This window comes from Opisthocomus hoazin, chromosome 9 (assembly GCF_030867145.1).
Source record: "Opisthocomus hoazin isolate bOpiHoa1 chromosome 9, bOpiHoa1.hap1, whole genome shotgun sequence".
NCBI classification, from domain to species: Eukaryota; Metazoa; Chordata; class Aves; order Opisthocomiformes; family Opisthocomidae; genus Opisthocomus; species Opisthocomus hoazin.
This window is the reverse complement of record NC_134422.1, coordinates 40,794,690-40,822,404: the sequence shown is the minus strand read 5'-3', so window position 1 is coordinate 40,822,404 and position 27,715 is coordinate 40,794,690. Positions and strand designations below refer to the sequence as shown.

General features: G+C 41.7%; 2 protein-coding genes and 1 long non-coding RNA gene across 5 annotated transcripts in view; 2 read left to right on the top strand and 1 right to left on the bottom strand.

The window, feature by feature from the left end:
* Positions 1 to 21,860, bottom strand: WDR75 (WD repeat domain 75). Of its 3 annotated transcripts, none has more exons than XR_012765004.1 (22): positions 21,760 to 21,860; positions 21,514 to 21,643; positions 20,643 to 20,708; positions 19,875 to 19,968; positions 19,018 to 19,142; positions 18,618 to 18,688; positions 17,948 to 18,064; positions 17,301 to 17,389; positions 16,336 to 16,494; positions 15,930 to 15,989; positions 15,725 to 15,840; positions 15,090 to 15,262; positions 14,097 to 14,260; positions 11,802 to 11,985; positions 9,859 to 9,953; positions 9,340 to 9,435; positions 8,578 to 8,747; positions 7,930 to 7,989; positions 6,674 to 6,817; positions 6,502 to 6,593; positions 3,860 to 4,496; positions 1 to 1,177 (listed from the first exon to the last, which is right to left on the bottom strand). XR_012765004.1 is itself a non-coding variant. In XM_075430064.1 (22 exons), exons 1-21 carry the CDS (start codon positions 21,843 to 21,845, stop codon positions 4,289 to 4,291), a joined length of 2,499 nt encoding a protein of 832 aa, XP_075286179.1. In that variant the 5' UTR covers positions 21,846 to 21,860; the 3' UTR covers positions 1 to 1,177; positions 4,264 to 4,288. The 3 variants fall into 3 exon arrangements, 2 of the variants coding, with proteins under 2 accessions (XP_075286179.1, XP_075286178.1); XM_075430064.1 differs by having other exon boundaries at positions 4,264 to 4,496; XM_075430063.1 differs by lacking the exon at positions 1 to 1,177 and having other exon boundaries at positions 1,188 to 4,496.
* On the top strand, positions 7,733 to 11,383 carry LOC142362368 (uncharacterized). The gene is made up of 3 exons (XR_012765005.1): positions 7,733 to 7,925; positions 9,055 to 9,206; positions 10,881 to 11,383. It is a non-coding gene; the product is annotated as an uncharacterized LOC142362368 (long non-coding RNA).
* Positions 21,861 to 22,054: 194 nt separating the features above from the next.
* The window catches only part of COL5A2 (collagen type V alpha 2 chain), a 188,475-nt gene continuing 182,814 nt past the window's right edge, over positions 22,055 to 27,715 (top strand). Inside the window, exon 1 of the mRNA XM_075430219.1 lies at positions 22,055 to 22,076. The gene's annotated coding sequence lies outside the window, so the exon portion shown is untranslated. The remainder of the gene's footprint in view (positions 22,077 to 27,715) is intronic.

Genomic DNA, 27,715 nt, shown 5'->3' with positions numbered 1-27,715 from the left:
ATCTTGCAGGCAAGAAAGATTGCTTTTATTAGTAAAAACTGTGACTGTCAGAATCGGTAAGCAAACAGATTACGTGGATGATAGCATCACTTTTAGCAGAGGCTTACAAAACTAGACAAGTATCTGTCAGGAGTAAGCACACCTCAGTTACTCTGCTTCAGGGCAGGAGGGTGGACTAGGAGGTCTGCTGAAGTCTCCCCGAGTTGTATTTCAAGCTGTTGTTGTTTTCCTCTGCCCTGTTCTCTGCCGCTTCTAACTCTGACGGTGACCAGGGCTTTGAAAGGCTCATTGCTGGCGGGGGTTGGCAGATGGAGGTAGCTGCAAGAGGCTCCCCCAAGGGCAGGCAGCCACATGACTGTGAGGCAGAAACACGCGTGCAACACAAAGGCCCAGGTGATGCTAAAACACAGGGCACGAGTTGCAGTTCTCATTTTTTCCCTTATCTTGAACAACTGAAAAAAAATATGGCCACCCCTGTTTAGTAATACCAGCCCTTAACGTAGCGTTCCTGCCACGTCTGCCCACTGAGGCGTGTTTTGGAGCTGTGGATTCCTTGTCTGGGGCCATGAAATTCCAGTGCACAGCAGTGATTTTTCAGTCTCTGTGGAACTACGTTTGACTGGAACCAGGGGGTTAAAATTAGTGGTCGCCTCTCCTCTGCCTTTGGTCTCACAGGTTAGCAGCATCTTGGTCAAATCCCGCTGCCATGATGCACTTCGTAAGGCCTTGCCTCTCTATTTATTTTTTTTTATAAAGCTTTCCATAGCTGCTGAAGTTTCAGGTCCTGGTGTTTATCTGACGGCTTGTCCGAGTGGAAAATTTGGAACTAAGCCCTCCTAGGCTCCTGCCCTCCTTGTGTGGTCTGTCCCTCAGCATCAGTAAAGCCGGGACGGCTTCTGGTGGTGATGCACAAGGCAGCCGTAGTTCCTGAACACTGACCTCTACATGTTGGAGAGGTATTTTATTACCTGTTGTATTTATCATAAAACTGGAATCATGAGATGAAGGTCAATCTCTTTATAGGCTTTTGTGTCAAATCTTTCTGATAAAGAATAATAAAATCCGTATGAAGTAGCCTTTAGAAGGAAGAAACAGAAGCCAAAAAATCAAATTAAGATTTGACTTAGGGCAGCACAGAAAATCTGGAGAACTTTCATGGCCACTGAGACACACGAGGCTGAAAAAAAAAAAAGAAACTATTTTAAAAATAAAGCATTCCAAAGCAGGCACAGACAGATGAGTCGCAGCCCTCCCTCTGAATTCTTCATTGTTGTAATTGCAGTCTCTTTCAGAAGACCTTTTCAAAAAGGTTGGTCAGAATGTGCCTACTAAATGTAGTAAAACTCTAACCAGAAATGTATTTCCTGCTCGAGCAGAAAAAACATACACACAAAACTACAAAGCGAGGACTCTCTTTGTTATCCCAGTACGTTCGATCTAGTGTGCAAAGCAAAAACAAATTTAGTAAAGACACAGGTCAGAAAACAGAACTCTACAACTGGATCTTTTCTTGATGAAGATTCCAAACAGGCTGCTCTGCTGCCTGAACACAGAACTCAATTACTACATGTAGTTGCTAAACAAGCTGAGCTAGACCTCACATTAACAAATACTGAGATTTCCTTCTTACTTTTAAGGCCACATCAAAGTGTTGCTGACACGGTGACACAATACCAGGCTGGGATGCAGCCAGCATTTTTGAAACAGTACACATAGTTACCTCTACTCACCTTGCTCTTGTTTTTCCACAGAGCTGAAGTCTGATCTTATTTAACAAAAACAAAAAAAAAAAGACAAAAACCTTTCAGCTTGTCTTTCATAGTCTAGTGCATGGTTGGGAGGGGGAGATTCTATTTAGTAGTCTTTTTTTTTTTTCCTGTACTTTCTATTTTTTAAAACCTCTGAGTTTTCCAAACCTGTCATTTGTCAGTTACAGTCTGAACACATTTTCCTTATTTGTTCTGTTGAAACTTTTCATTTAGGAAAAGAAATCCATTGGGTCCAAGGTTCTGAAAAGGCTGTATCAGTTCTAGATCTGTAGATAAGAGGGATGGAAATAAAAATTGCGTAATATTTGGGGAGCTGTGATTTTTCTTTTCAGCTACGCATACCAGAAGTTTATCTAAACAGCTGTTATAAAAAGGGAGAAAAATTCAAAAGCAGAAAACTGGCTGTAGTTATGACAGCGCTACTGTGTTCTCCTTCTCCTCTTCCTGTCAGGTTGAGAGATAGAAATTAAAAAAAATAGATGAAATTTCAGGCAAACAAATATTCAAAAACCTTTATAGGTTTTAAAATACACTATTCTTCTGTCATACCAAGGCCAATAAACAAACCAAAATGCCTAAAATATGAAAAGCTTTCCTTCAAAATTCATAGTAATATCAGTCCTATGTAAGTAGTCTATGATAGAAGAAAGTGTTGTCCCTCACTAAGGAATAGTCTGAAGAGCTACAGCACGTAACTATTGTATGAGGAGCTGCAGAAGCCCTTTGCTGCCAGGTAACCAAGCTAACCCGGTTCAGTCTGAGAACTGTAACAATAAATTATGTATTTTTCACACTAATGCCTGATTAGAAGGAAATAAAGAGCACGCAATGCACAATCATTGGACAGTTCACTTGAAATTGCACAAAATAAATTCCAAGTGAGGCTCCTCATGCAAAGCTACGTCTATTGAAGTGTTTGTATTCCCCGGTTCGTGTTTGGACATCCCAAGAACAGTGCCCTAGTTTTTCCACTTTTCAGTAATAATGAGTTTTAAACTGATTTTTGACTTCTCAGATGTATTAGTAGAGATGTTTTTCATAGTTCTTTCCAGTGCGGTGGCTGTGCCCAAACGATTGCTGTGTCCTAGAGTACGTGGTCTTTGTCTGCTTTGAAAGGAGCACGCTGTCCCTGTTGGAGTGTCTATTTCTTTGGTAGCTGTCACTTCATTCACTGCCTGGAGACGATATATGCATATCAGGCTTTTTATTCCTGGAAGCTTCTTGCCCATGATTGATTCCACACCAAGATCCCAGGGTCCTGCTGGCGGGCTTGGTAGCCGAGGATCAGCAAGGCAGGCTCGCCCAGGTCCAGGGGTCCGCCGTGTCTGTCCCCTGCAGCCCATGGCGGGGGATCGTACCACGCTTCTGACCCAATGCGAGGCACCCGCTGTCCCATGACCTTTACATGTTAAAAGGTGAGCAATAAACCTTCCAGCAAAATAATCATTCTGAGGTGCTTTCCTTGCTGCCTGAGTTTCAATGTTTTCTGTGCATGGATGAAGTGACAGATTTTGCCTGTCATAGGATACCTCCCCCCAAAAACCATGTTGCCAGTAGTTGCCTTCCAAGAGATGGTGCTAGAAAAGGAGAGGCAGTAGCAAAGTAGGGAGAGCATGCTTGAAGCATCGTTCCCGTTTCCAATGTTTTTAATCTGAGTATTTTTAGCAAAACATTGTTTCCTCCGAGCTTTCAGTGACTTATGCAATTTCCATCAGCTTGCCTTCATACTGTGACACCACAGAGACGGTATTCACTTTTAGGCCTCAAATTTACTACTTCGCACCAACTGTACACTCCGATACGTACGGTTAAGGGAAATACAGAAGCCATAGCTGATGCACAGGGGCCTACTGAGCTGGCTGTCAGGAAAACAGATACATCTGCTACTACATGGTGCAGTTTTCTTGGTTTTGGAGCATAATGAAGCCTTTCCAGGCAATGTGTAAGTACGCTACGCCTAAGAATCTCCATACTCTACAACCACCAGCAAACACGTTGGTACCTACATTCTCGAATCAGGCGTGCTAAACCGTTTGTCATCTGTCTGAACAGCTAGAGAGGACCTTCTGAGGAGGAGACTTGTTCCTCACCTGTATGCAGCACTACTAAGAACCATCCCACCTTCCCCTGCCAGATCTTGAATTAAGCAGTCTCATTAACCAAATGCTGCTTTAGCAGCAGTAGCCCAGCCTTGGGGGGGGTACTTTCAGCAGCTGAGCTGTCACTTTGCTAACAGATCACGAACCAGAAAATGAACTCAGTTCTGCTATTAGCCTTGTGAAGAGACTTGCAAGGGGAAAAAACCCCCACAGGTTAAACGTTTTCTAAGGTCACAGAGAATGAGTAATAAACCAGGTGCAGAACCAGCTTTTCAAAACTTTAATCCTTCCCCCCAGTTCTCCTTTCTTATGGAAACAGAAGCTGCTAAAATTTACAGCCAAAGGATGTGGAAGATTTCTTGAAGAAATATTTAATCCACAAAGCTTCAGCTTACAGTATCAAATCCACAAAATGTCTGTTTAGAAAGCTGATATCCAACTGTAGTCCATTTTTCTTAGTTTTCGTAGCTCTCTTTCCTGGGATTTAGACAGTTTACAACTCATCTCTCCCAGTAATTCCATAGGACTTGTGTCGTCTTGTTCCATTTCAGTAACGTTTCTTTCCTCATCTGAATCATCCTCTGTGTTTTCACTTTCCATTTCTACTTCATCAGCAACTTCTTCAGCACTGTAAGAGAGAGACGATTGGAAACAACCCAATTAATGAAATTAATGGGTACTTTCACATACTACAGTATCACATACTATAGGAGAGAGGTAAGTGATCATGCAAATGACTAAGTAAACATTAGATTTTACTCACTTTTTTAATCTCAGGCTACTTTCAAACTACTGTACTTCTCTTGCCATCTCAATTACAAGCCATTTTTCAAATAGCTGTTCTCCGTTTTAAGTAAGCTTACCAAATAGAATATTTTTCTTTCTCCAAATAGAATACATAATGTCAGAACAGGCAGATCAGGATTACGTAAAAAGTTACAGTCTCGCACTCCTACAGGATTAGAAACATTGGAGACACTGGTAGATGAGACAGTGTTCAAGAAGGCCATTCTTCTCTTTCAGATCTGATAAAGGTCACCTGGTCTTAAAAATTGCTACAGCACCTAAAATGTTACTAGAAAAGAAGTGTGGTTGGGGTTTTTTTTAAACCTAGGGAGGTGTTTGAAGTGGCTTCTGACTTCAAGAGTTAAACTTGTGCTAAAGTAGAAAGCACACTTCCAAAGAATTATGTCGAGCAGTTACCATTTACAATGTGGTAATTAACGGTATTCATTAAAATGTCTGTTGTATAAACATTTTGGCTCTCATTAGGAATGACCTGCATGCCAGAACACTACTGGTCTCCTAAAAATCATCTGTTCTAATAGAAGCTGTTTATCACTCACAAAATGTAAATGGTGAAACGTGTAATACATTAATATTATACTGCCAAGGAAAACAAAATTATTTAACATTAATAAGAAAATTGATCTCTACAGTGATATATTCCTGAGCCCAGTCCTACAGCCCTTACATGTAACTTCAGATGCGCGGACATACTAATTGCCAGTGTCAAAGTACAAGCTCTACATGTGCAAATATTTACACAGGCCACAGAACTCCCAAATTCTTCAGTACTGACGCTACCTGCAAGTTTCTATATATTCCTCATATTAGGGTTTTGCAAGTGTTTTGTTGGTGTGACTGATTTTGGTGATCTACTTGTGTCATCCCGTAAGAAAGCCAACAATACTGGCCAATACAACGTAGCAGAACCAACTGTGCTGCTGTTATGGCAGAATGTAACACACATGCAAAAGCTTCTCAAACTGGTGTTGTTTTCTGGGTAAACTCTGGCAGTGTAAACCATCCCCTCGCTGGTCTTTGCAAACTCAGAATGGCACCTGATACCAACGACACATTTTCATCTCTGGCTTGGCAGTGTTTCATTAAACGCGTTATAGACTAGATTGCACAAAAAAATGCGAGCATTTAATTCGCTTCACTGTAAGTGACAAGATATTAAAACTAAATCAAGACCACAGTCGTAACGCCTGTGCCTGCATTCATTCTCCAGCAGCACGCGCCGATCTCAGAGAGGCCAGCTACAATACATTGCAAGGACCTATCCCACTACTCCATTAAGCTAGGATTCATGCATTGTAAGACAAGCGTAGCTAACTGGGTTCACAGTATACACTCCTATTCTGTAACTTAATTAGGAATGAAATTTGAGTTCTGAACAATTAAGATTAAACCTAAGGACTAACAACTTGGTGTATCTAGAAACCGAAACCAAGAATTATGCAGGAAGTCATCATTAATACCAAATAAAGTTGAGAATCTGGCATTTATCCAAAAATACCATTAAAATAAAATTAAATCTCTGGAATGAATTTAAATTCAAAAAGAACATTTGAGTACCAAAGGCAACGTTTTGCATATGAGCACATTATGCCAAACAACAGCAAAAATAACAGCGACAAAAGAGCCAACAGACTGAAGCCAGTTCGGGCATCTCCCCAAAACCAAGCTGATTTAAAAAAAATCTTGCCACAATAAAGCATTCTACTAACTTATATCAACAGAAGCATGAAGAGTGTTGGAAAACTGCTTTTACACTTAAAAAAACCAAAAAGTATATAATTTAAAATAATTTCAGTAACCAAGGAGAGTTCTTCACTTTTTCTTACCTTTTGTTCTCTTTGGAGATGAGCAATGAATTAATAAATATAGGACAGAGGAAGGAAGCAGACGGCAAAACGTGTGCTGGAGTGTGCAAAAGCTGAAAAGATAAAACAGAAGCTTTATGAAAGCTTTTGTTTGTCATGATTTTGTTTGCACGCTTACTGTAGTGACTCCCACCTCTTTGACAGCAGGTGAATCTTGCTCAGGCTTATTACGAACAACTAGTTTTCCAAGGTCCACATCCTCTTGTGATTGCTGACGTCTGTGTTTTCCCAACAGCAAGCTGAACGGGGTCACAGGAAGAGTTTCTTCTACTGCCAGCTTGAAAAAGGCAAAAGTTTGAAGTAGGATTTAGTGTCACAGCTCTAAGTTCGATCTCATTTTGAGTTGTCAAAATTCAGAATCAGCCTAGGTGAGTAAACTCTACACTCAGATTCAACTCAGCTGAGCCATATGGCTCTTTCTGTCAGGCATCCCAAGAGAGTCCTACCCAGAGGCAGTGAAACTCTCAAGGAACTGGATTCAAGAACACCAGATTTTAGGTGGCTGATGTACCAATGAGCTTCCAAATATGGAAGTTGGTGCTTACGCCAGAAAAATTAGGGCTGGCTTTCAGATTCCACTTAGGACTAAAAGATCGTTTGTAGACCCCCAGCATTACCTGCTGAGTGATTTAATTGTGTAACTGGAAGCAAAACACAGCAACTTCCTACTGGCATTTTCCTAGACCCATACACCTTAATCCGAGTACCGCATTAGTCTCCCACTCTCCAGGGAAACAGATTGCTTACAAACACGTTCCCACTGGGTTCTGTACTAGAAAGACATTAACTTGTACTTTCATCTATTTTATGTAGCCAACCAAAGCAGTCAGCTGCTACTGTTTTATTCTGAACAGTGCGCATGAAACACTTTTTCGACGTGAATTTAAAAGATCAAATTTCCCGGACTGCTTCTCCACAGAAGTATGTACTGGAATGCAATTTTGAAATTCCTTCTCAGCGACAAGTCACAATTGACTGACAACTGTTCATCCTCACCAGAGAGCGCAGTTCAGGCCACATCCATGGTTTCAAGTGTTAAAGAAACCATGATAAGGAAAGAGCTTATGCAAACATTAAGTGGTTTTGCTTCATTTATGTAACCTGAATCCTTTTAGAAAAGCTATTTTTTTGTTCAGGGGAAATGAGAAAAGGAGGGAGTAGCTTACTAATACTTCTTTTTTTTTTTATTTTAAAGGTTTTTGCAAACAGCAACTCTGTCAAAAAATAAGAAAATACAGATTACTGCCCCTTCAGCTAAGTGTCTGTGACTCCACCTAAGGATCGCGTGTGCATCTTCTCAACAGAAGGGAATTTGAACCCGACAAACTGAACACCAACAGAATTCTGCACTGCTCCGCACATCTCTGTCAGAACTTCTGTAAGAGGTACCTGTTTGCTTGACGGTGAAAGCCTTTCTTCTAGGGACTTTGTGCTAAGCGTCATCAGCTCCTAAAACACAGGACGATGCAGCAGAGTTAAACAGTACCTGGAACTGCATTCTGTATTTCCATACCCTGCCGACAGAAGCTTCTGACTGGCCCCAAAGCTTTTGTCAGTCAAGTGAAAGAGGCAAACACATCTCTTCCTCTTTATTTTATAAAGGAACTGAAAGGAAGCGGGAATGGACCTAGAGGCTCTATATACACCTTTTGGGAAAACAAACAAAAAAGCCACCCACCCACAAATTACAGGGAAAATTGAAGATCATACGAAACACACAGAAAACCAGCAATAATACAGCTTCTAGGTGGTTGTTTTAGTTAAACAGCATAGGTAATGTTCCCAAGTCATCTAGTTTCCTGCATGAATGAGGCAGCACAAACTATTAGCAGCAGAGAACCAGTAAATAATCAATTTGAACTTAAGCTGGTTTGGCAGCTGAAAGCTTTTAATAAAGAGGAAGGCATGACTTACGCTGCCTTGAAATCACAAAAAGAAACTCTTACACTTGACAGCAGAACTCTGAATCTGTATCAATCCACATTCAGGGAAAATATTGTTTCCTGGGGAAAAAAACTGTCAATTGCTATTTCTTACTTGTGTATCCGTAAGAAAAAATAGTTGGGATCTTCTTAGCCAAAGGTATTTTTGTGAGCCAGATGTTTCAGGTTCGTCTCTTGGAACGAAGGCAGCCATCTGGATCTTCTCTTTACAGAGATTTCTCTGGATATAGATAGGCCGCGGCTCATTTGGTTTAAACACAAACACTGCAAAACCAAGAATAAAAATCTCTTTAAATCAAGAAATTCTTACCTTCCTAGATAGCTGCCAAAGCCCTCTTTATCAGAGCCGGTAAAGGCTGGGCAGGATTGCCTTTAAGCACTAGTTTGCAGGAATTACAATTGAATAACCTTACTGCATAATAGAAGGTACCTTTCACAGTATTCCAACACAGAGAACGTACTGCGAAATTAACTTTTCTGTAGAACAGAAGCTCTAGGAAGAGTAATCATAATTTATAGTCAAAGCTGTAAAGTGTAGCTGTAAAGTTCAACCACAGTTTTGCATTTACAGGAAAAGGTCAAGAGTATTCAAGACCATCACCCAGAGAACACGGTTAATCCTGTGCCATATCCTGTACCGGCAACTAATTGTTGGAAGAAACGATGGGGAGCCAACATGCTTTACTTGACGGCTGCTGTCAGACGTGGCTCATTTTTCTACAGGTACAAACACAGACTCAGGTCTGTCTTACAGCTTTCATGAGGCTAAATTCTAAGAAAACCTCTTCTAGAAATTATGCTTTCACAGTTTTAAATTCCACTGACTATTACTTGTCAAAGAAGCCTTTGTACTTACAGCTGGACTCTTTTGAGAGCCATGAGACAGCAGCAATATGTTCTGAAAGGGGATCAGGTTGCAGAACTGCGACGTTGAGGTGGGCACTCCATTCCACTGGAAGGCAAACACAGCAACAGCCAGACATGAAAAGGCGGCATTCAGTTCTATCCCGCTGCTTTGCCAAACAAAAGGTCAAATGGGAATGGCACGCAGGGCCTTAACCCCTGGAAGAGGCATGCAGCTTCACTTCTTCCCAGATGAATAAAAAAATACACAAATATGATCAACTTCCACAAATGCAGGAAATACCAGCTGTTACTGTGTTATCATCTAACGCAGAATTTACTAGGCACGTGCACACAAAGCACATGCACGCTGGACAGGGTATTATCTTGACTGAAGTAGGAAAATCATTACATTTCCACGGGACATTTTGTAGTGGATCAATCTGGAATCAACCTCGAATTATTTTACGGTTTCACAGTAAATTCAAGTGTTAAATGTGTCCACTCTAGCATACATTTAAGCTGATCTTACATGCACAACTGAGCAGGTTCCAGCAACACAGAAAGCCATAATCAGTGGCACCAATAAGGTACTTGGAACATGTTAGCCTCCCAAAGCAGATGTTCCTACAGACGTAAAAAGGCAAAACAAGTTAGCGACCTTCAGATTTCATCGTTGTTTCTCTATGTAGCAATGATTCACAAGTCACAAAAACATTCAGTTAAGATTTAGTTCTGATATTTAACTCAGGAGAAGTTTGCTTTTTGCTTTCACCTCCAGTGGCATGAAACTTCACACGCAGCCACCAGACAGGTCTGAGAGATTTAAAAGTATGCATAAATCTATACAGATTACATGTTCCTACAACATTCTGATTTCAAGGACTTATTTAAGTTACAAACCTGTAAGTACTAGTAAGTGTTCACATTGGGACTGGAAAATAAATTCCATATTTAAAGAATTTCTACTATTACTCTAAGCACTAGAGAGGAGCAGTAAAAAAGAAGTTACTCTTATACTATGCTCCACTTGAAGAAAGTATGTGATTTGTTTTCTCTTATTTTAATTTCTCATTCTCTTGTTTAAGAATAACAGAACAGCCTTTTGATTTCTAATGCTATAGAATGTTTTCCAAAAAGCTAGTAACAGACAAAATTTCTGTATTAAAACATGGCCCTTTGAAATTATGCAATTCATACAGTCATTTAATCTAGTCCTAGAGTAATTATTTCTTTTTAACATAGCGTATCTTAAAGACTAGGAAAGGAGCAGCTGGCCTGGGAAAAGCCTGCCACTGCACCAAGCTCTCAAAAGACGTTTTCTCTACAGATACAGCAAAGATGCATCTGACATACCTCCCATGATCCTCCTCAGACTAGTTTTAGAATCATGTTTCTCAGTTTCTATTCTTAGAGGACCAATATAAACAAAACGGACTCGATCACACAGAAGAAAAGCTTACATGGAAGCGAGAAACCTCTATCTTTCTACGATTCTTTATGTCAGTGTCTTTAAACCATCATGACCACGCAATGGTTTGCTTTCCATTTCAGGTGTTTCCTGGAAGCGGGTATGTGAAACACCTCTAACATTACTGCAGTACTGACATTGCAAAGCAAGTTTGAGAAGCAGTTACAAAAACCGTGGCACTAAAAGAGAAGGCTACAGTAGGTTTGTAACATCTTCCTGTTTCAGCAATTGTTTAGATACACAGATCCAGCACAGAGATTAAGTAGAAGAACCACTGAGGTCACCCACTGCCCTATTTTTTCGAGATTATCGTAAGAAAAAAATGGTATTTTACCTGGATCAGAAACTGCTGTATATTTGCACCGTTCAGGAAGCTCAATATGAAGGCTGTTCTATTCTTTGTGTCTCTATCTCTTATCGCTACCATCAACCTATGCCACTCCTCATTATCCTTACACAACAGAACGGTATCTGGACCTTCAGGATGTCTTTTATCACAACAGCACACAACAGGGCATGCTGGGATAGTCTGCCAGGCACATACGGATCTTCCAACAGAGGTTAGAAAGGATCAAGATATATATTTTGTAACACAGATAAGTTCAATATACCTTTATGGTTTATTGATATAATTTCTATTTGTATGCATGAGTACATGAACAAAGCACAAACTTTTTATATCTGTACTTTTTCAGTACTTTGGTTCATCCCTACATTAATGAGGGAAAAGAGCAGGGCTGTTAACACACTGCTGTGTGCCCAATGATACATATTAGAGCATGGGAGGTACGGGAGTCATAAGCAAGTAAGAAGATGAAACTGCAAAGCTTGATCTTATTATTGTTAACAGCAAGTTACCAACCACGTAACAGCCATTTTAGAGTCTTTGCTTAAGACTGTTAAATTCAGTGTTTATATGAACATATACAAGTTCTCCGACTACTACAAATTGATTCTTTCTGTTCTGACAGTTCAAGACATAAAAAGCCAGATGAAAAACATACCTTATTTTTCCAGGTGGATGGCAAAACGTACACTTCAGATCCCAAGTAACTGAATCCCATACAGTGACAGTTTCTTCAAAGCTAACAGCAAGCAAAGAGCCGTCTTCTGAGAAACAGCAGTTAGTAGCTTGGTAGTTGTGGTAGCTGCCTACAAAGTCACAGCTCCAGCTCACACTTCGCTGTGCTGCATTGAATAGACAAGTTAGTTAATTCCAAGTCTATACACAAAGAAAGAAGAATTCAAGTATTAGGGCTGCAAAATAGGCTCCAGAGCAAGACAGTTCTGTTTCAGAAGGCTTGCATTTTTAAAGAGCACAGAGAATCTGTCCTGTTCTAGTACAAGAAACATCTAGTAGGTCTTCCAGTTGTCCTCAGTTTTGCATTTGAACAGTGTCTCCTGAGACTGACATGGTACAATACTCATGTTTACTTTGCCAACTACATTAACTGTGCTCTCAAATAGGCAGATGTTAGATCAAAGAAAAAGAAGTCACCATTTAGTGTTCTGAAACATACTGTTCTTTTAAAACTGTAGCAATCACATCAGCATTACTGAAAATTTGAACGCAGGTTGCATTTGAGTCCAAAGCAGCTCATGGTTCATGTACATAAAGTTTGAGGATCCCAAAGCACCTATCAGCACGCTTCCTCACGTTGGTTAGCCTGCCGGTGCATTCAGTTGGGATACCTTTCCCGTTGTTGATAATTACCATAAAATAAACAGAAGCAAAGCGATGTACTTACCACGTAACATACATTGCCTAAGTATAAATTCATACAGCATGCTTCTGAAATGTATGAGTAGGATGAGGAAAGGAAGGAAAATAAGTTCACCCTATGCTAAGATAGCCTTCATACAACGGCTATGAGTTGATGATTACAAGCACTGCCTGTAAAACCAGCCAGAAACAGTTCACCACTTTAAACTGCATGGCACCATCTAGAGGCACCGTGAGAGTGCTGCAGCAAATAAAAACATGCCAGAGCATGTTCTATATATAGAACTAATTAGTTTATTAATATTTGCTGCACAGAAGCCCGCAGCACGTCGAGTCTTTCTACCTCAGCACTACTACCCTGCCTCCGCTAGGCACACCACAGAAGACAGCACTAATTTGTGCTTTTACACATACCATGAAACAGAACTCTGTATAGTCACTTAAAAAACAAACAAAAAATACACACAAAACCCCCCTGACGAGGCCAGTCAGCAGATACAAAATTATCTTGTTGAAGGAAACAGACCCCATTAGGTCTCGTCCCCAGCCCACACTGTACTCAAGATCAACATATCCGCTCATTAAATTAAGACATAATCTAGGCTTACAATCATTTACAATTGAAAAAGAAAAAACACAACCCACAAACTTTCAGATACCATGAGGGAGTTGCTATTCAGTAAATATATGCATAAATCCTAGTAAACGAATACAAGCTTTTGTTTGTCTTCTCATGAGCAGCCACTATTGAGGAACAAACAGTTTGGAAAGAGAAAGTCAACTTGGCAAACTGAGTTTGCCAAATAGAAACCTCAGAAGTTCAAAAGTACTTTTGAACAAGTTCTCTGCTAACCATGAGAAGACTATCAAACTGGAAGCAGTTCAGCAAGGCCACCACCACATCTAGCTGGGAACATGAACAGGTAAGATGCCCAAGTGGCAGGGAAGTTCTAGCTCACTTATATGTTATTACGGTGCCAGGCACATCAAAGTAGAAGAAATTAAGGAGTGGGAAATCTTTTGTATTTGACATCCAAAGGCATACAGGGTAATACACATCCCTTAGATGTTCTGTTTGAAAACGAGTGAACATCAGCATGCATTCTGAGAGGTGAAATCTGGTTACTCGAGTATCTTGCAAGGGGATCCTAAACATCCATTTTAGGATTTTCAAATATCTAACAGGAAGGAAGTATGTTCAAATAATGAACTCCGAAGTCTCAAATAAAAAGACTATACCCAGAGGAATGACAAAAATCCATTTTCCCAGCATGGAAAAATCATCGCAAACAACCCTTTAAACAGTCAACACAGGCTGCTGTTCCCTTATGCAGCAGGCTTGGCAAGGTCTCTGCTATTTCACAAACCTCCATATCAATCCATGATACTGCTAAACTGCGAAAGAACCCCATCACAGAGGATGCTCAGCAGAACACAATACTCCATGCAACAGCAGAAATAGATAAATGCATGGAACTCTAGGGCCTAGTTCCGAAAGGATGAAGTTAGGCTCAGAATTTCTGTAGCATGTTACAAGGCGGCAATTAAGCCTAAGTTATGTCTTGACCATACTCACCTTCTGGATCAGTGTCTTCTACCATCACCCAGACTTTAAACACACAGTCTCTGCCAGTTGTGACCAGTATCAGAGAGTCATCTTCCAATTCATCCATGTCACGAAAGCACATGTCTGTTATGTGGTCATCATGGGGCATACTTATTCTAGTATTCAGCTTAAAGCTACAGGAAAAGAAAACAGAAGCTTACCATTTTATTTCATTTGGAACTTGGGGAAGGTTTCAGTTTAAAATTATTCTGGAAGGAGCAGGGAGAAGAGGAATCAATAAAACTTCTGTCTAATTAGATAGATAAATGTTATCACATTTACAGATCAGACTTCCCTAATCACTTCCATACAGCAAGAGAGATTGTGGCCCAGCACTGAGGAAAGGTTATCACTAAGAACGCATCACTCCCAAATATCTGCCTGAACTCTGGGCAGTCTTTCCAGTAGTCAGACAATCAGTCACACAGCTACTACACAGATCAGCTTTACTTTGCTTTGTTTCTTCTTTAAGAAAGTAACAATTTATAGTCAAAATATTTTTTTTTGCAAATAAGAAAAATCAGGGAAAGTGTATGAACCGGATGCATATGTTAGCTAAAGAAAAAAAAAAAATCAACAATAAAGCCATGATCTTCTGTACTATGGAAGGACTAATTGAGTAAATATGGATTAGAGGTGGGAAAACTGAACAAGCTATAGAACCATTCCGTCAAGTCCATGATTTTTAATACCAAGTAAATACACTAATTTAAATCTCAGGGTTAAAATAGCCTGTCTGATTAATACAAGCAAATTAGAATCAGAGCAATTATTTCCAATCTGTATTTACTTCAACTCTGTGTTTCAGATGTGTAGCATGCATAGTAAACTCTCCCTAGCATCTTCCCTAGACTTTTATTAGTTGATCTGGAACAACTCTGCCTTTGCAAGACAAAGTCTGTGCAGATATTTGTGCAATACTTCAGATTCTGACACCCAGGCACTCATCTCTGTAATCATTACCTTTGTGTTTCTTCATCATAGAACCACAGCTTCAACTGTAACTCAGGGTCAGATACTTCTTCTCTCTCTTCTACTGTTGCTAACCACTTGCCTTGTGCACTAAATGCAACTTTCACCAAGTCAGCTTGGTTTAAACCTGCCTGATGAATGTATTGTCGTTGCACAATATCCAACTGCAAAACAAGAAGATCAAAATTAAATTTCAAAATTCAAGTGTTCACTCATAAAACTGTGGAGAAAGGATGTTCTGAAAGCACTGACTAGAGCTACCTGGGCTGTGGCATAAAAAAAAAAATGGGGTAAGCATAATTAGATCAAGCACATTCCACAATAATGCTAAGTGTAGGAAAGAAAGGGGGAAATCAAAAAGGAGGATATTTTATAGGGGTTTTACCTAGAAATTTCTGACATTTAAACAGGAACAGCACATTGTTTTGAAGTGTTTATTCAACTGTCAACTTTTAGCTATGCTTAACAAGTACAAGCAGTTTTCCACAAGCTGAAAACTTCCAGTCTTGTAGTATAGCTGCTGGCTTTTCTTCCCGTTTGCCACATTAAGTCTCCAAATAAATTCTGATGCATAACTTACTTGATTGAATAAGCTAAAAGTTTTAGCACAAGCCCATCCAACTTACACTGTACAGCTGTTGGTTGCTCTGGAGACAGTAGAACTGCAAGTGGCCAGGCTCTCCATTGAGGACCAAAGCTTTGGTTCGAGGATCAACTACTAGGCCTGTCTTGACATCCGTACCTGGAAACAAAGATTAGGTGACAAAGGACTTAAGATGGGAAGTGCCACATTCTGCCCTCTAAGTGCAAGACAAGCTTTATTGCACTTACTTTTGATGAGCCCTTGAATACTTTTGGCAAATCTTAGGTTGCTGTTGATTACTGTGATTCCTGAAAGGAAAAGCAGATGTAGTCTTGCAAGAGGCTTCTGCAACGTAACCACACCTCATGCTGGGGAAGGGACCTTAACCAACTGTACTTAATACTACAAATGTATCTCTTCTCAATTTACGACAATGCTACATCAATTTGGAAAGCCAAGCTACAGCAGTCGTTAGACAAATTCACAGAACTGATGAGAGAGCCTAAGATAACTTCATGCATCTGTCCTTTCCGATCAGTATTGAACTTTTATGTACTATCCAGTTAATTCATCTGAAATCATCAAAATAAAGCTCATACAGATTTGCATTCCATTTTGCATTAAGTGACACTTAAAATAAATGTTTTGGCTTACTGTTGTCTGTATGCAAGGTGCAACAGAGCACGCCATCAGACGACACGGAGATGTACTCAATAGCAGATCCCAAACGGGGAAGGAAATCCTTCTGACAGTCTGATTCATTGTGCCACAGAACTAGAACAGACTCAACTCCGCCACTCAGCAATCTGGTTCCTTTTCCAGTAATAAAAACGCAGTTAATAGGTTTTGCTTAAAAAAATATCATCAGCATACATGTTTACAATGACAGACAAACACAGGTTTCTCAAAAATCTTTCCTAAGCTGTCACATACAAAGCAATTATTCCTCTTACCTAGCCTGGGCAGCACACATAGGTATGTTTCTCATTATCCCGTGTTAAATTGCTAGCGAAACTTGGATTAAGCAACAAGACTTTGTGCCTACAGTAAAACTTAAAAAATGCTTTAGGAGTAGTAGATCCCATCACTTTCTCAATCAGCTGCGTATTTGTGTTAGAATAGAGCTGAATTGTTCTTCTTCTATCAGCAGTACTTTGCAGTAAGAAATATCCTAAGAAGAATAGTTCAGATCACACAATTCAGATAAAAGTTAACTGTATTTTTGCCACTAGGTTTGAGCTCAAACAAGACTGGCCTGTCTTGTTGGGATGCAAATAAGACTATGGCAAGCACTCATCACTATCACTGATGAAAAGGGGGGTGTCGAGGTGGGGGAAAAGAGGTAAGAGGAGGGGTTGGATTTTACATTCTACCACAGAAGGTAGATATTTGACATTATAAATGCCAATCAAAATATATAAAAAAGTAACAACCGCTTCCATTTTATTTCAGATCCTTCCTGGACATATTTAAAATTCTAGGAATTAATTTGTTAGTAAGTGGACAAACTCGAAGTTCTATTGATTTTTCCCTCCCTGCTGCAACTCTTTGACTTTGAAAGGTTTTTTGGGGGTTCTGGGTTGTGGGTTTTGGTTTTTGTGGCCCCCCCCCCGACTCACCCTCCATAGAAAAAGCTAGATCCATGACCGTATCATGATGCCAGTGCAGCGTGGAAAACGTGTACTCTTTCTTGTGGTAGAAATTCCTCCTACGTGGGGAAGAGCAGAGCAGCTCTTTAAGCACAAAATCAACAACAGAGCAAAGAAAAGGAAATACTGAATTGAACCAAGCATCCTCTACTCTGATTTCTAGACTCCACTTGCTTATACGCTCAGTAGATGGAAAGGGAGGGAAGGAACCATGCTAGCAGGTCTTTGGCACTTTCCTGGTGCACACCGTGCATCTTCAACATTTGGAGCAACCTAGCGCTGCAGAGCACATCATTCTTAAACACACAATTCCACTAGCGTGCTCTCCCTGGGACTCCTCTTGCCCACAAAGAGTTATTTCTGCTGCTCCTGCATTACCTTTCTCAAGTACAGTTTAGATTCGCAGCGCACAGCTTAACAGCAATATGTGACACTAAGCTGGGGCTGTACCCTGAAGTCCATGTCAGTACCGCAGGTTCACAAGGCTTGCCATTCTTGGCTCATTATGACTGCTGAAAACAGCAACACTCAGGACGAATTAGACTGCTCAGGTGTCACTTAATTCCCGTGGTAAACACCAGTTTATGGGGTACGCAGCCGAATCAAAACGTGCATACCACAGGCGAATCTTTCCATCAGCGTGGCCGGTTGCAATGCAGTCCTCCGTAGGATGGCACGCTACGCAAGTGAAGTGATTGTTTCCGCTTTTTGTCTTTGTTGCACTTACAGAAAACCTTCAAAAGTTAAAGAAAGTAACTTTAATTATATGAGGCGGTGGTTTGGTTTCAACAAAGCTTCAAAAGGATCAGCTAACGTACATAAAAATTATTTTGACTAGCAGAATTAAACATCTCCAAGTTGTTATAGCTATGTGTGCTCTCAAAAAAACAAACCGACAGACTTATTTTTCTCTCTAGTTCATTAGTTCTTTGCCTTCAATCAAGCTGAAAGTTTTTTCCTCCTTTCTCTCTCCCTTTTCTTCCATGCCCTCTTTCTCCCCCTGCCCCTGTTTTGGCCCTGCCCAATCTGTCACTTGTTTCAGTCCGGCATCAGGCTAAGCATTTACCTGAGAAAAACACACGCCCGAGCTGAGAAGAGAAGCTACCAGTGCCACTGCAGCACCGTGCTGTCTGCCTCTACAGGGGACTTCTACATAGTCACTACACCCCCTCCAGCATAAAACCAAATGGTTGCTGACAAATATAAAATAACATGCACACACCTCACCAGTTAACAAACATTTATGATGTGTCAGACTGAATCAATATCTGACATTTTCAATCTTACCTGTTCAGCTGTTTCTGTTTAAAAAAATAAATTTGGAGATTAACCTCCTTCACTGATGCCACATATTCACCCTGTTATAGTAAAATAACAATTTAGGACATACAGGTTATGTTCTTACATATGAAATAAAAAAAAAAAAAATCATGTTTCGCTACAAAGTACTTAAAATTGGAAATAACATATAAGCTGATGTTAAGTAAATAATTTCCTATTGTAAGTGTTGTTGGGTTTTTTTTTAATAAAAGAAAGCATAGGGGTCTTACACCGATTCATTTAAGTTTAGTTTCAGTGCTGCTGTACTGGTGTAAAAGCCTAAACAGCATATAGTTCATTTGAGAGTAAAAAGAGCCCCAACCAACCAACCCCCAACAGAAGAAAAAACCCCAAAAGGTGAACATACTTCTCTTCCAAACGCAATACGCTTCGGTGATGCATCCACACCGTCCAAAACCACCGACAGTTCCTTGGCTTCCAAATCTTGGCCTGCTGCTTTCGGCAGCTTCACTGAGACCAGCTGGAACGTATCTGACCAAAGAAAAATCTGCTATCGAAAGGCTTTTACCAGCAAGTTTATGTACATCCCTTACAAAAGAGTTTTACATGCCTTCTACCTTGAAACTAACACATTGGTACTGTCCAATATTTTCTGTAAGTTTGAAAAAGTCTGTAATACCTTTCAAAACATAACTGTTTCAGATATTTTGATTCAAACAATAATATTGAAGATTAAAGACTAGATAGTGGATACCAGTGCAACTATAAGCAGAAACCAAGCAAAGTTGCACAATTTGCTCTTGCTCCAAAGTGACATTTGTAGCCATATAGTAAGAGTAAGGTAGAGCTATATAAATACATATTTCAGACAGAATCATAGGAAAAAATATCTAGGCATGTCATTAAATAGGACAAGTCTACTTATGTTAGTACTGCTGAAGGTGTAAGACTAATCTCAAGTACTGTAGCATACCCTGTATCACAGTAAGCACTGCTTAAAGATTTATCGCATCTACAACATCACATATGTGCAGTATAGGCTTCAAAAGTGAAGAAAAGCACTTTTTTAGGCAAATAATAAAAAACAGATGTCATGGAACGAGAACAGAAAAAAGGCACAAAATGCAGGACTGCAGACATCTGTCACAGGAGTTAATAAATACTTTCAAAATTGGTGTATTAAAGCTCGTTCTTGCACTGACATGACAGTGGCTTAGACACAGCGTGACCGAGATGGCAAGGATGATGCTAATCACACCGTACCTCTTTCACCTCTCTTTGGAATAATGACAAACACCAAGTCCTCAGAACTAGCAAGCGCATACAGTGCCAAAAGTTTGGATCCTACAGTGAAAGTCTGAAGAAACAAAGAGAAAGAGGTCAACAATTATTACATTTGTGCGTGTGGCTTTCAACAGTGGAAAACGCTAAGTTTTTGCACTGAGAGAAACCCATGTGCTTTAAAGAAATGCTGATGTATTAATTAAAATTCACAATTCTAAGATAAAGAACAAGACCTTTATTCTAGCTAGGACTAATACAAATGTTAAAACAGTAGTAACAAAATAGCAGACATCAGATTTTATGGAAAACCTGAAGGCACCTTACCCCTAACACAAAGCAGAAGGCCCGCCTATAGGAAAGCTCCTCTACCTAGCAGAAAATGGGAGCGACAGGACAGGGAGCGGCCCACATTTTCAAGCCATCGTATTAACTCCTGTTGGCACATCACAACGGGCAGCAGCACACTCCTCAAGAGCTACACTGCACTCCAAACTGCGGCAAGTAGCAGAGTTAGCGTGTCGGTACGTATCCCATCTTTTTCCCCAAAAGATTCTGCATCACCATGAATTTCTGCAGTGGCACTGACAGCAACTGCTACGTTCTATCGCTGCCATAGGTCTCAGGCTGTGTTAATGGCAGAACAACGCGTCTCAGACCGATTTGTGCCCGGCTGCAGAAATCCTTATTTTGCTATCAATGCGTCAGGAATAATTTTGACACGCGCTCAACAAGAATATCTCAACATACTTTAATGGGAATCCCATCCATGAAGTCCCACAGCTTAATGCTGCCATCAAGAGAGGAAGAATAGAGCTGAGGGAAGAAAAACAAAAAAAGATCTAGGTTAAAGCAATATATGAAGGCCAGCTTTGACATAAAATCACAGGTTAAAAGTTGAAGGACTGATTAGTGGAACTGCGATTCCGAGTGGCTGAATCACCAAAAAAGAGGACACAGCCCAGCTCTGTGCTGCCTTCAGAGAAAGTGCGATGGAAATACAACTCTATTATTCTAGTTTGAAATATCCATTTTCACAAACTATGAAAGGAACAGCAGGTATTTGTGTTTAATCACTTAAGACTAACACAGTACGGACAGAGATCCGTTATGCAAACACCTATTAACATCTGCATCGGATTCTGCACAGGTAACATGCAGACACAGTCCGTCTTGCTAAATAGCTCTTGTTTATATCGAGACACCAAAAAATTCCCCAGGCAAACCGAGAGCCAGAGCAGGAGCAGCAGTGAAGAGGGAAGGCAGCGCTGGGCAAATTAAAGGGATTTAGTCAAATCTGCATCTGTACCAGCAGACAGAGAGTGAGCAAACACCAACCACAGTAAACGCTGCAGATTTTTTCATGTGTTTCTTCTCCCCCTTTATTATGAAAGGGAAAAAAAATTGGAATTTTTGCTAGCATTCCCACTTTGTGTCATTCCAATCCACAAGTTGTTTCACAGTTGTGGGTTTTTTTTTACTAGAAAACAGATACCACGTCTACCCTTCCAGAGAAGAGAAACCTCGCGCTGCGATCGCTTCCAGCCCGTTCCGGGGCTCCGGCTGGGCCCGGGGCCCCCCTCGCCCTCCACCCCCATCCCGCCCCCCCCCCCCCCCCGACCTGCATGCGGTTGTGGGGGTTGAGCTGGACGCCCGTCACCAGGTCGGCGTGGCCGCCCATCACTCGCAGCGTCTCCTCGGTGGCCAGGCTGTACATGTTCACGAAGTCGCCTGAGGCGCAGAGCAGGTACCTGGAGGAGGAACAACGTTACCCCGCCGCACGCCGGGCCTGAACCCCCCACCCGGCCCTCCCGCGGAGCTCAGGATCCCCCCAAGGGGAGGAGGCCCGGGCCCCGGCGCCACTTGCTTGGAATCGGCGGAGAAGACGGCCCTGACGCCGTGGAGGGAGCTGCCGCCGCACCGCACCAAGCGCAGCGCCGCCGGCGCCACCATCTTGCCTCAGCGGAACCGCCGGCCTTTCACCCGCCCCGCCCCCTCCCGCCGGCTTCCGCCCGCCGCCGGCGCTGATTGGCTCCTCGGCTGGGGCGCGCTGTTCGTGCGTCCTCGCGGCGACTGAAGGCGGGCTGCTCGTGCGCCCTGGCTCCTCGTGCGCTCCCCCTCGCGGCGCCTCAGGGCGGGCTGGCGACCATTAACGGCCGTGGCGGGCGTTCCTCTGGCGAGGGGGTGAGTGCGGGGAGCCCGGCCCTCCCGCAGAAACCCGCCCCGGGCCCTGGCCGCTCGCCTCCGGGCCCGGGCAGGAGGGAGCTGGGGCGGCTCCGAGTCACCCTAGCGCACTGGGGCTCTTCTGGGCCCCGCCGCGGAACCGGCGCCTCAGGGGGCTGCCGCGCAGGCTTGCGGGCGGCAGCGAGGGAGAGCCCTGGGTAATCTGAGGGGAAAAACGCCCAGCTCCCTTGTCTAATGAGGCGGAAAGGCTGAGCAGAAGAAATAGATAGGTATGCTGTGTTAAAGCCACAGTTATTCACCGACTTGGACGAATTGTGAGTTACTGAGGAAATGATGTTCTCATGTCTGGAGGAAAACTGTTGAAAGTGAGCTGAATGTCTGGAATAAGGCATGATTTATGGTGTCTGAGCCCTTCACTCTTGCTTTAGAATAGTCCTTACAGTTCTCCCACAGCTGTGTATGTTTGGCTGTTGTTTACACTATTGAAGCAATCTCTGGTATGCTTGTAATTGATTTTTAAACAGTCCCACTTAAAATAACAAAAACAGGTGCGTTCCGGAGGGCTAGCTGTGACTATCCTGCTGAAAAGTTACGTCCTTTTCGTAATTGCAGACTGAATTCTAGTTTGGTGGTTAAGTGAGGTTCACATGGGGAGAGCAGCGCATGTATTGGAGTGTTGCGTTTGTAGGGAACTGGGTATGGGTGGGAGGGAGAGTGTAATGCACCCAGAAACTTGGCTCCTAAACTCAAAATGCTTTAACAATTAAACGGTACGCACTTTCTGGAGCTGAGAGCAGAATTTACAAGTTCTGCCTAATTATGGTTGTTGGGCTGAACAGCTGTGTCGTTCTCTCATCCTGGTGAGCATTTTAGAAAGTGAAGGCAGATGCACTCTAATGCTTTTCTTGTGTGGGACAGTATGACTGAGTTCTGAGCCACAGATAAAGCCAGAGTTCTATCACGGGGGAAAGACAGGAAAAGATGCCTTTCTCTAGGAAAAAGTAGTCCCTTTAATACACGTTAATTATGTGAATGGGAAAAATCTTATTACCTCTTTAGTCCGGGTCTACACTAAATGTAGTCAAGCCTAATTAAAATGCAGAAACTTGGTGTAACTTTCTGCTGGATGAAGGAGAACTGCAAATACCTTCTGCATCTTAATGCGTGTGAGTTTATTACACTGTTGTAATGCACATTTAATTTTATCATTTTAAGAAATCGGTCATAAGCTTTGAAGGTAGTAAACCACGTAGAATGCAAGACTACCCCCAAACTAGGAGGGTAAATACTGGATCTACTATAGTGACACAGTCCGATTTGCTGTAATGTTCTGTATTTAGAGCAGCACTACTAATATCTTTGGACAGTGTTACTTAGAACAATGGCACAGTCACCTACAGATGAAAAAAGCTTGTGTATCGTAACTACCAGATGGTCTTTTGCTACTGAAATCGCGTTAATTGTAGCTGCGTTACTGGGTTCTAATGCTTAGGCGTGGGAAGGGAAACACCAATTAGTTGTGCTGCTGGAAGCAGAGAAACCCAGCGCTGAAAGCAGCGGCTGTGCTGTGCGGGAACAGTGTTCTGTGCTGGTACTGGTGGCGTATGGCTTATTTTCTCTATCTTTGCTCCCACCCTATGCTATGTGTTCCTTTCATACTCCTTGCTCTCCCTTTTTTATTTTTTTTTAATTTAAACTTTGTACTGACGTACTTTTCATCCATTTGAGTGTCTTTCTACTATGATGTTACGAATAAAGAAATTTGATCCTGAAAACCTTGTCTCATATTTAATGAATGTAAGGTTATGTATACAACTTATGGTCAGATCTCACTTCATGAAACAACTCATAGTATTTTCCCGGAGTTTCATTTTAAAATAGTAAAAGACTTTTGTAGTCAAAGTTAAAAGGGTTGCCATAAATTTACTAGCAGTCCTGTGTGTTTAAAAAAAAAAAAAAGTTGTTGGGTTTTTTTAAATGCACTTGGCCTTTTGGTTCAGTGTCGTAACCTGTATTGTTGAGTGGGGAAAATGTGCCTTGGTGCACAGGAGTATAAAGAACCAAAATTTGCCAAAATTTGTTTTGGGGGGCTGAAGGAGTAGGACGTGCTTAAAGTACTTGATTTGTGGTATTCACGTGAGTCAGGAGCAAAATTAATCTACTCTGTTGTTTGTTTTCATTTATCTGAAGTGGGGGCTTTGATGGTTTTCCGATTTATTTGTTTAAATGTACATTTCCAGTATCTAAAGTTCATGTTTGTCTGTGCAAGTCTGAAGAAAAGTTTTGTAACATTCTCAGTAAGAATTGTAGTGCATTCAGCCTGATGGTTATCTAGGAGGAATTAATTTGTGACCCTCTGAGAAGTGACTGTAAGTACTACAAGGTGTAATTGTTACAGCTTTTTTTTAATGTGTTGCAGTGGGTGGAGCAGACAGTCCATGTATTGGCCAAAGATTTGTTTGCGTTTAGAATTCCCTGTGTGATTGTGTAAATAATGCTAGGTATGCTAGTTGGAGAGAATGCATTTGTAGTTCTGAAACATTTATTTTTAATGCTGTAGATTAAAAAATAATTACTTTTGAGTATGTTATCAACTTAGAAGGCAATCCTTCCACACGAAAAGGCAAGTTCTTTCTAAACAAGTGTTCCTAGTTAGGGTTATGCCCCGTGTCTAGATTGTAAATTTGGTCACTGTTCAAACATTTGTGAAAGCCTGCATAAATAATGCCGTGTCCGAGCCATCCGGGAAAACCCCCGCTCTGCCTTGGGGGGAGCAGGATGACCGCCCCCGAAGGCAGGCCATGATATACACGGTACCACTGCGCCCCGTGAAGCCAGTCATACACTTGAGGACAAAAACTGTTTTGAAATGCTAATTGTGTTTTAAACTTGACTTTCTTTTCAGCACATTTCTTACTTTCTTGGACCTTATTTCATCTCAGCCTTGCACCTGAGCAGAATACCCAGCTATGTGTGGTTGTTCTGAAGGTGCTCCCAGAGAGCTGTGATCAGCTCCCCTGCTGTCCCCCGCATGCTGCCCTGGTGTTGTGATGCCGACTACCTGGGGTGTCAGTGGCAGGGCAGTGTGTCCGGAACATTCCAGAATTTGAGCTGTTTGTACACTCCAGTGTTGCTCTTGAGTGGCTTTTTGTCAGCGTAAATCAAAGCAATAGAAGAAATCGCTGATAGTAGTAGGTCTTCCATTTTGTGGTGTTTTTTTTCCAGCTAGCTTGTGGATGGTGAAGAGTAGAAGAGGGTTCTGCAGTGTATGCAGAGGGTTCTGCAATGCACACCTTGTGGTCCTCTGTAATGATATGGGAGATAGGAAAGGCTGCTCGTTTTCACAACTCCATCATTCAGGAGGTGGTGTGACCGACTCAAGTAATGATTGCTGTTTTGTGCATGTAAACCTGCTTAGGGCAGAGGCCAGGAGTGAATACCTTCTCTGTTCTGCGGCACCCGAAACCCAGCACTGCACTGATTTACCAAGGGGAGGTTTGACCTGCCAGGGACTGGCACTGAGCAGCCCACAGGGCCCGAGCGGCGGGCAGGCCGCGAGCGGGTGGCATCCCCCTCGCATGGAGCGGTGTCTGCAGAGCCCTGGTCCCACCCAGCTCGCCCATCTCAGGAACAACACCGGCGGGTGAGCCAGAGGCTGGTTCTCGTAGGAGCAAACACCGTCCCGACGGGAACAGGAGGATCGCGGCTGGTGGGGCTTTGCCCAGCACGCGGTGCGGGGGCCATTCGCCTGTTTGATCTTGCACCGCCTAGAGGGGTTTGGCATTGCCCCTAGCAGTCTCTCCGTATAGCGTGAGCCCTGAAAAACAGCTGTTGAAATGATGCCTTACGAAGTGTGAGAACCTTTCTTACCGAGATCGCGATGGCCCAGCACCTGCTGGTGCAAAACATAATCTTAAAAGTACTTTAGCTAGTTTTTTTTATTTAAAACAGATGTAAATCATTTAAACTAAGTATTTTTTTCAGAGAAATTTTGTTTTGAGACATCCCTAAGCCGAAGGGTGAAGTTGGCGTATGGCAAGAATGAATAGAGGCAGGCTTTATAAATGGAAATTTGAATTTTGTTTTTGAGTCCAAAGTTGGCCTTTTAAATAGTTTCATCTCTTTGTATGCTTTGGTCTCTGGTAAATTGTGAAACAGAGTAATTAGTATACTTTGAGTTTAGTTTGAGATAGTTAGTTTTGAATGTACTGCTCTCTTTTGGAGGTTCTAAAAATATTTAATACTGCAGAGTTCTTGGTTAGAAAGTTATCCCATAATAGTTTGATTTTTATAATAAAGTTCTTTAAGTATCTTGGCAATATTGGCCAGTAATTACCCAAATTTTGGAAGTATATTTAGTTTGCCAGTAGAGCTTGTTGGAACTTTTGTTGCTGACATTTTATAATGAGATGATCAGTTACCTAGTAGGGCGTAATGACGTGGTGAGAAGCCTTGCAAGCAGACAAAATGGACTATTCCTACTAGAATCTACCAACACGAATTTCACTGAAATTTCTTCCCATTTCATAAATTCCTGGATTTATTTTTTCTTAATGGGAAAAAAAGGGCATAGGCTTTGTTATCTGGCCATTTCTAGTAGTTAATAATGTCTCTCTTCTATGGAAATAGAAAAAACTGTAACGTAGAAGGCCAGCAGCAGCTCAGCTTCTGGTGGTGTGTGGATGTGCTTGTCCTTTTCTTCATTCACTGGATTGTGCCTTTGCCTTTGGAAAGGACGTTCTGTGGAGCTGTGGTACCAACTGAACTGCATACAAATACAGCTGTGCTTCTGTATGTAGGCTGTGGACAGTCTTCTAGCCGATGTATGGGACCTGTATATGGTCCTATGTACGTGTTGTCCCATAAGGCGGTTTTTAAAAGCTGTGCATCATCTGCATTTCACGCCTCTCTATGCACCTTATACCAATGCAATCATAGAAGAGTCAGGGCTTCAACTGGGCAAGCAAGTGCCTGGTAGATGGAGTGCCAGGAGTATCTTCTAGATTGACCCAACAGAGAGAGTGTTAATCCATGTGCATTTTACAGCTCGGTTTTGCTCACTGAAAAATTGTACAGTTCTATGATGGCAGTCAAATCCCATTGTTATTAACTGCTTATTATTACCAGCCAGATGTAGAGGTGCAATGCTGGTTTTTATGTTCTGGCACCTCTCCAGTAATCTAGTAGTGACAAGAAGCTCTGAAATAAATGAGAATAAGCCCTTCATAATCAGCCATGACACTAAATGATTTTAAGTTACTTTATCAGTTGGCTACTGCTGGACATTTTTTCCTTTCCACAAAAATTAAAACAGAGCAACTCGTAACTTCCGAAACAGATGTTGAGTATTCCAAAGATACACTGGTAAGCCAAAGAGAGCCTGCATCTTCAACTTCTTTCTGAACTGAAATGGTTCTGTGTGGGGAATATGCTCGAAAAAGACAGACGTACTTTAAGAATATATTATTTTGTGTGCAGATCTTGCTTCGAAGTTTTGTTCTCTTAAAATAGTGGCTGTTAGTAAGCAAGGATACAGTTTGAGAGGAATGGGAATCAAATGAGCCTCTTGATCCCATTCGCCTCAACCATCTGCTGAATCTCTAGAGCCTCCTGTTCCGTAATGTCTTAGAGGATTCCAC

Bases quoted from the DNA above. Each gene is read 5' to 3' on its own strand.
- WDR75 (XM_075430064.1), bottom strand. From the start codon at position 21,845: ATGGTGGCGCCGGCGGCGCTGCGCTTGGTGCGGTGCGGCGGCAGCTCC. The intron at 21,644-21,759 runs GCAAGTGGCGCC...TTCCTCCTCCAG, and splicing joins GTCTTCTCCGCCGATTCCAA to GTACCTGCTCTGCGCCTCAG. The intron at 11,986-14,096 runs GTGAGTATGGTC...TATTCAATGCAG, and splicing joins AGAAGACACTGATCCAGAAG to CACAGCGAAGTGTGAGCTGG.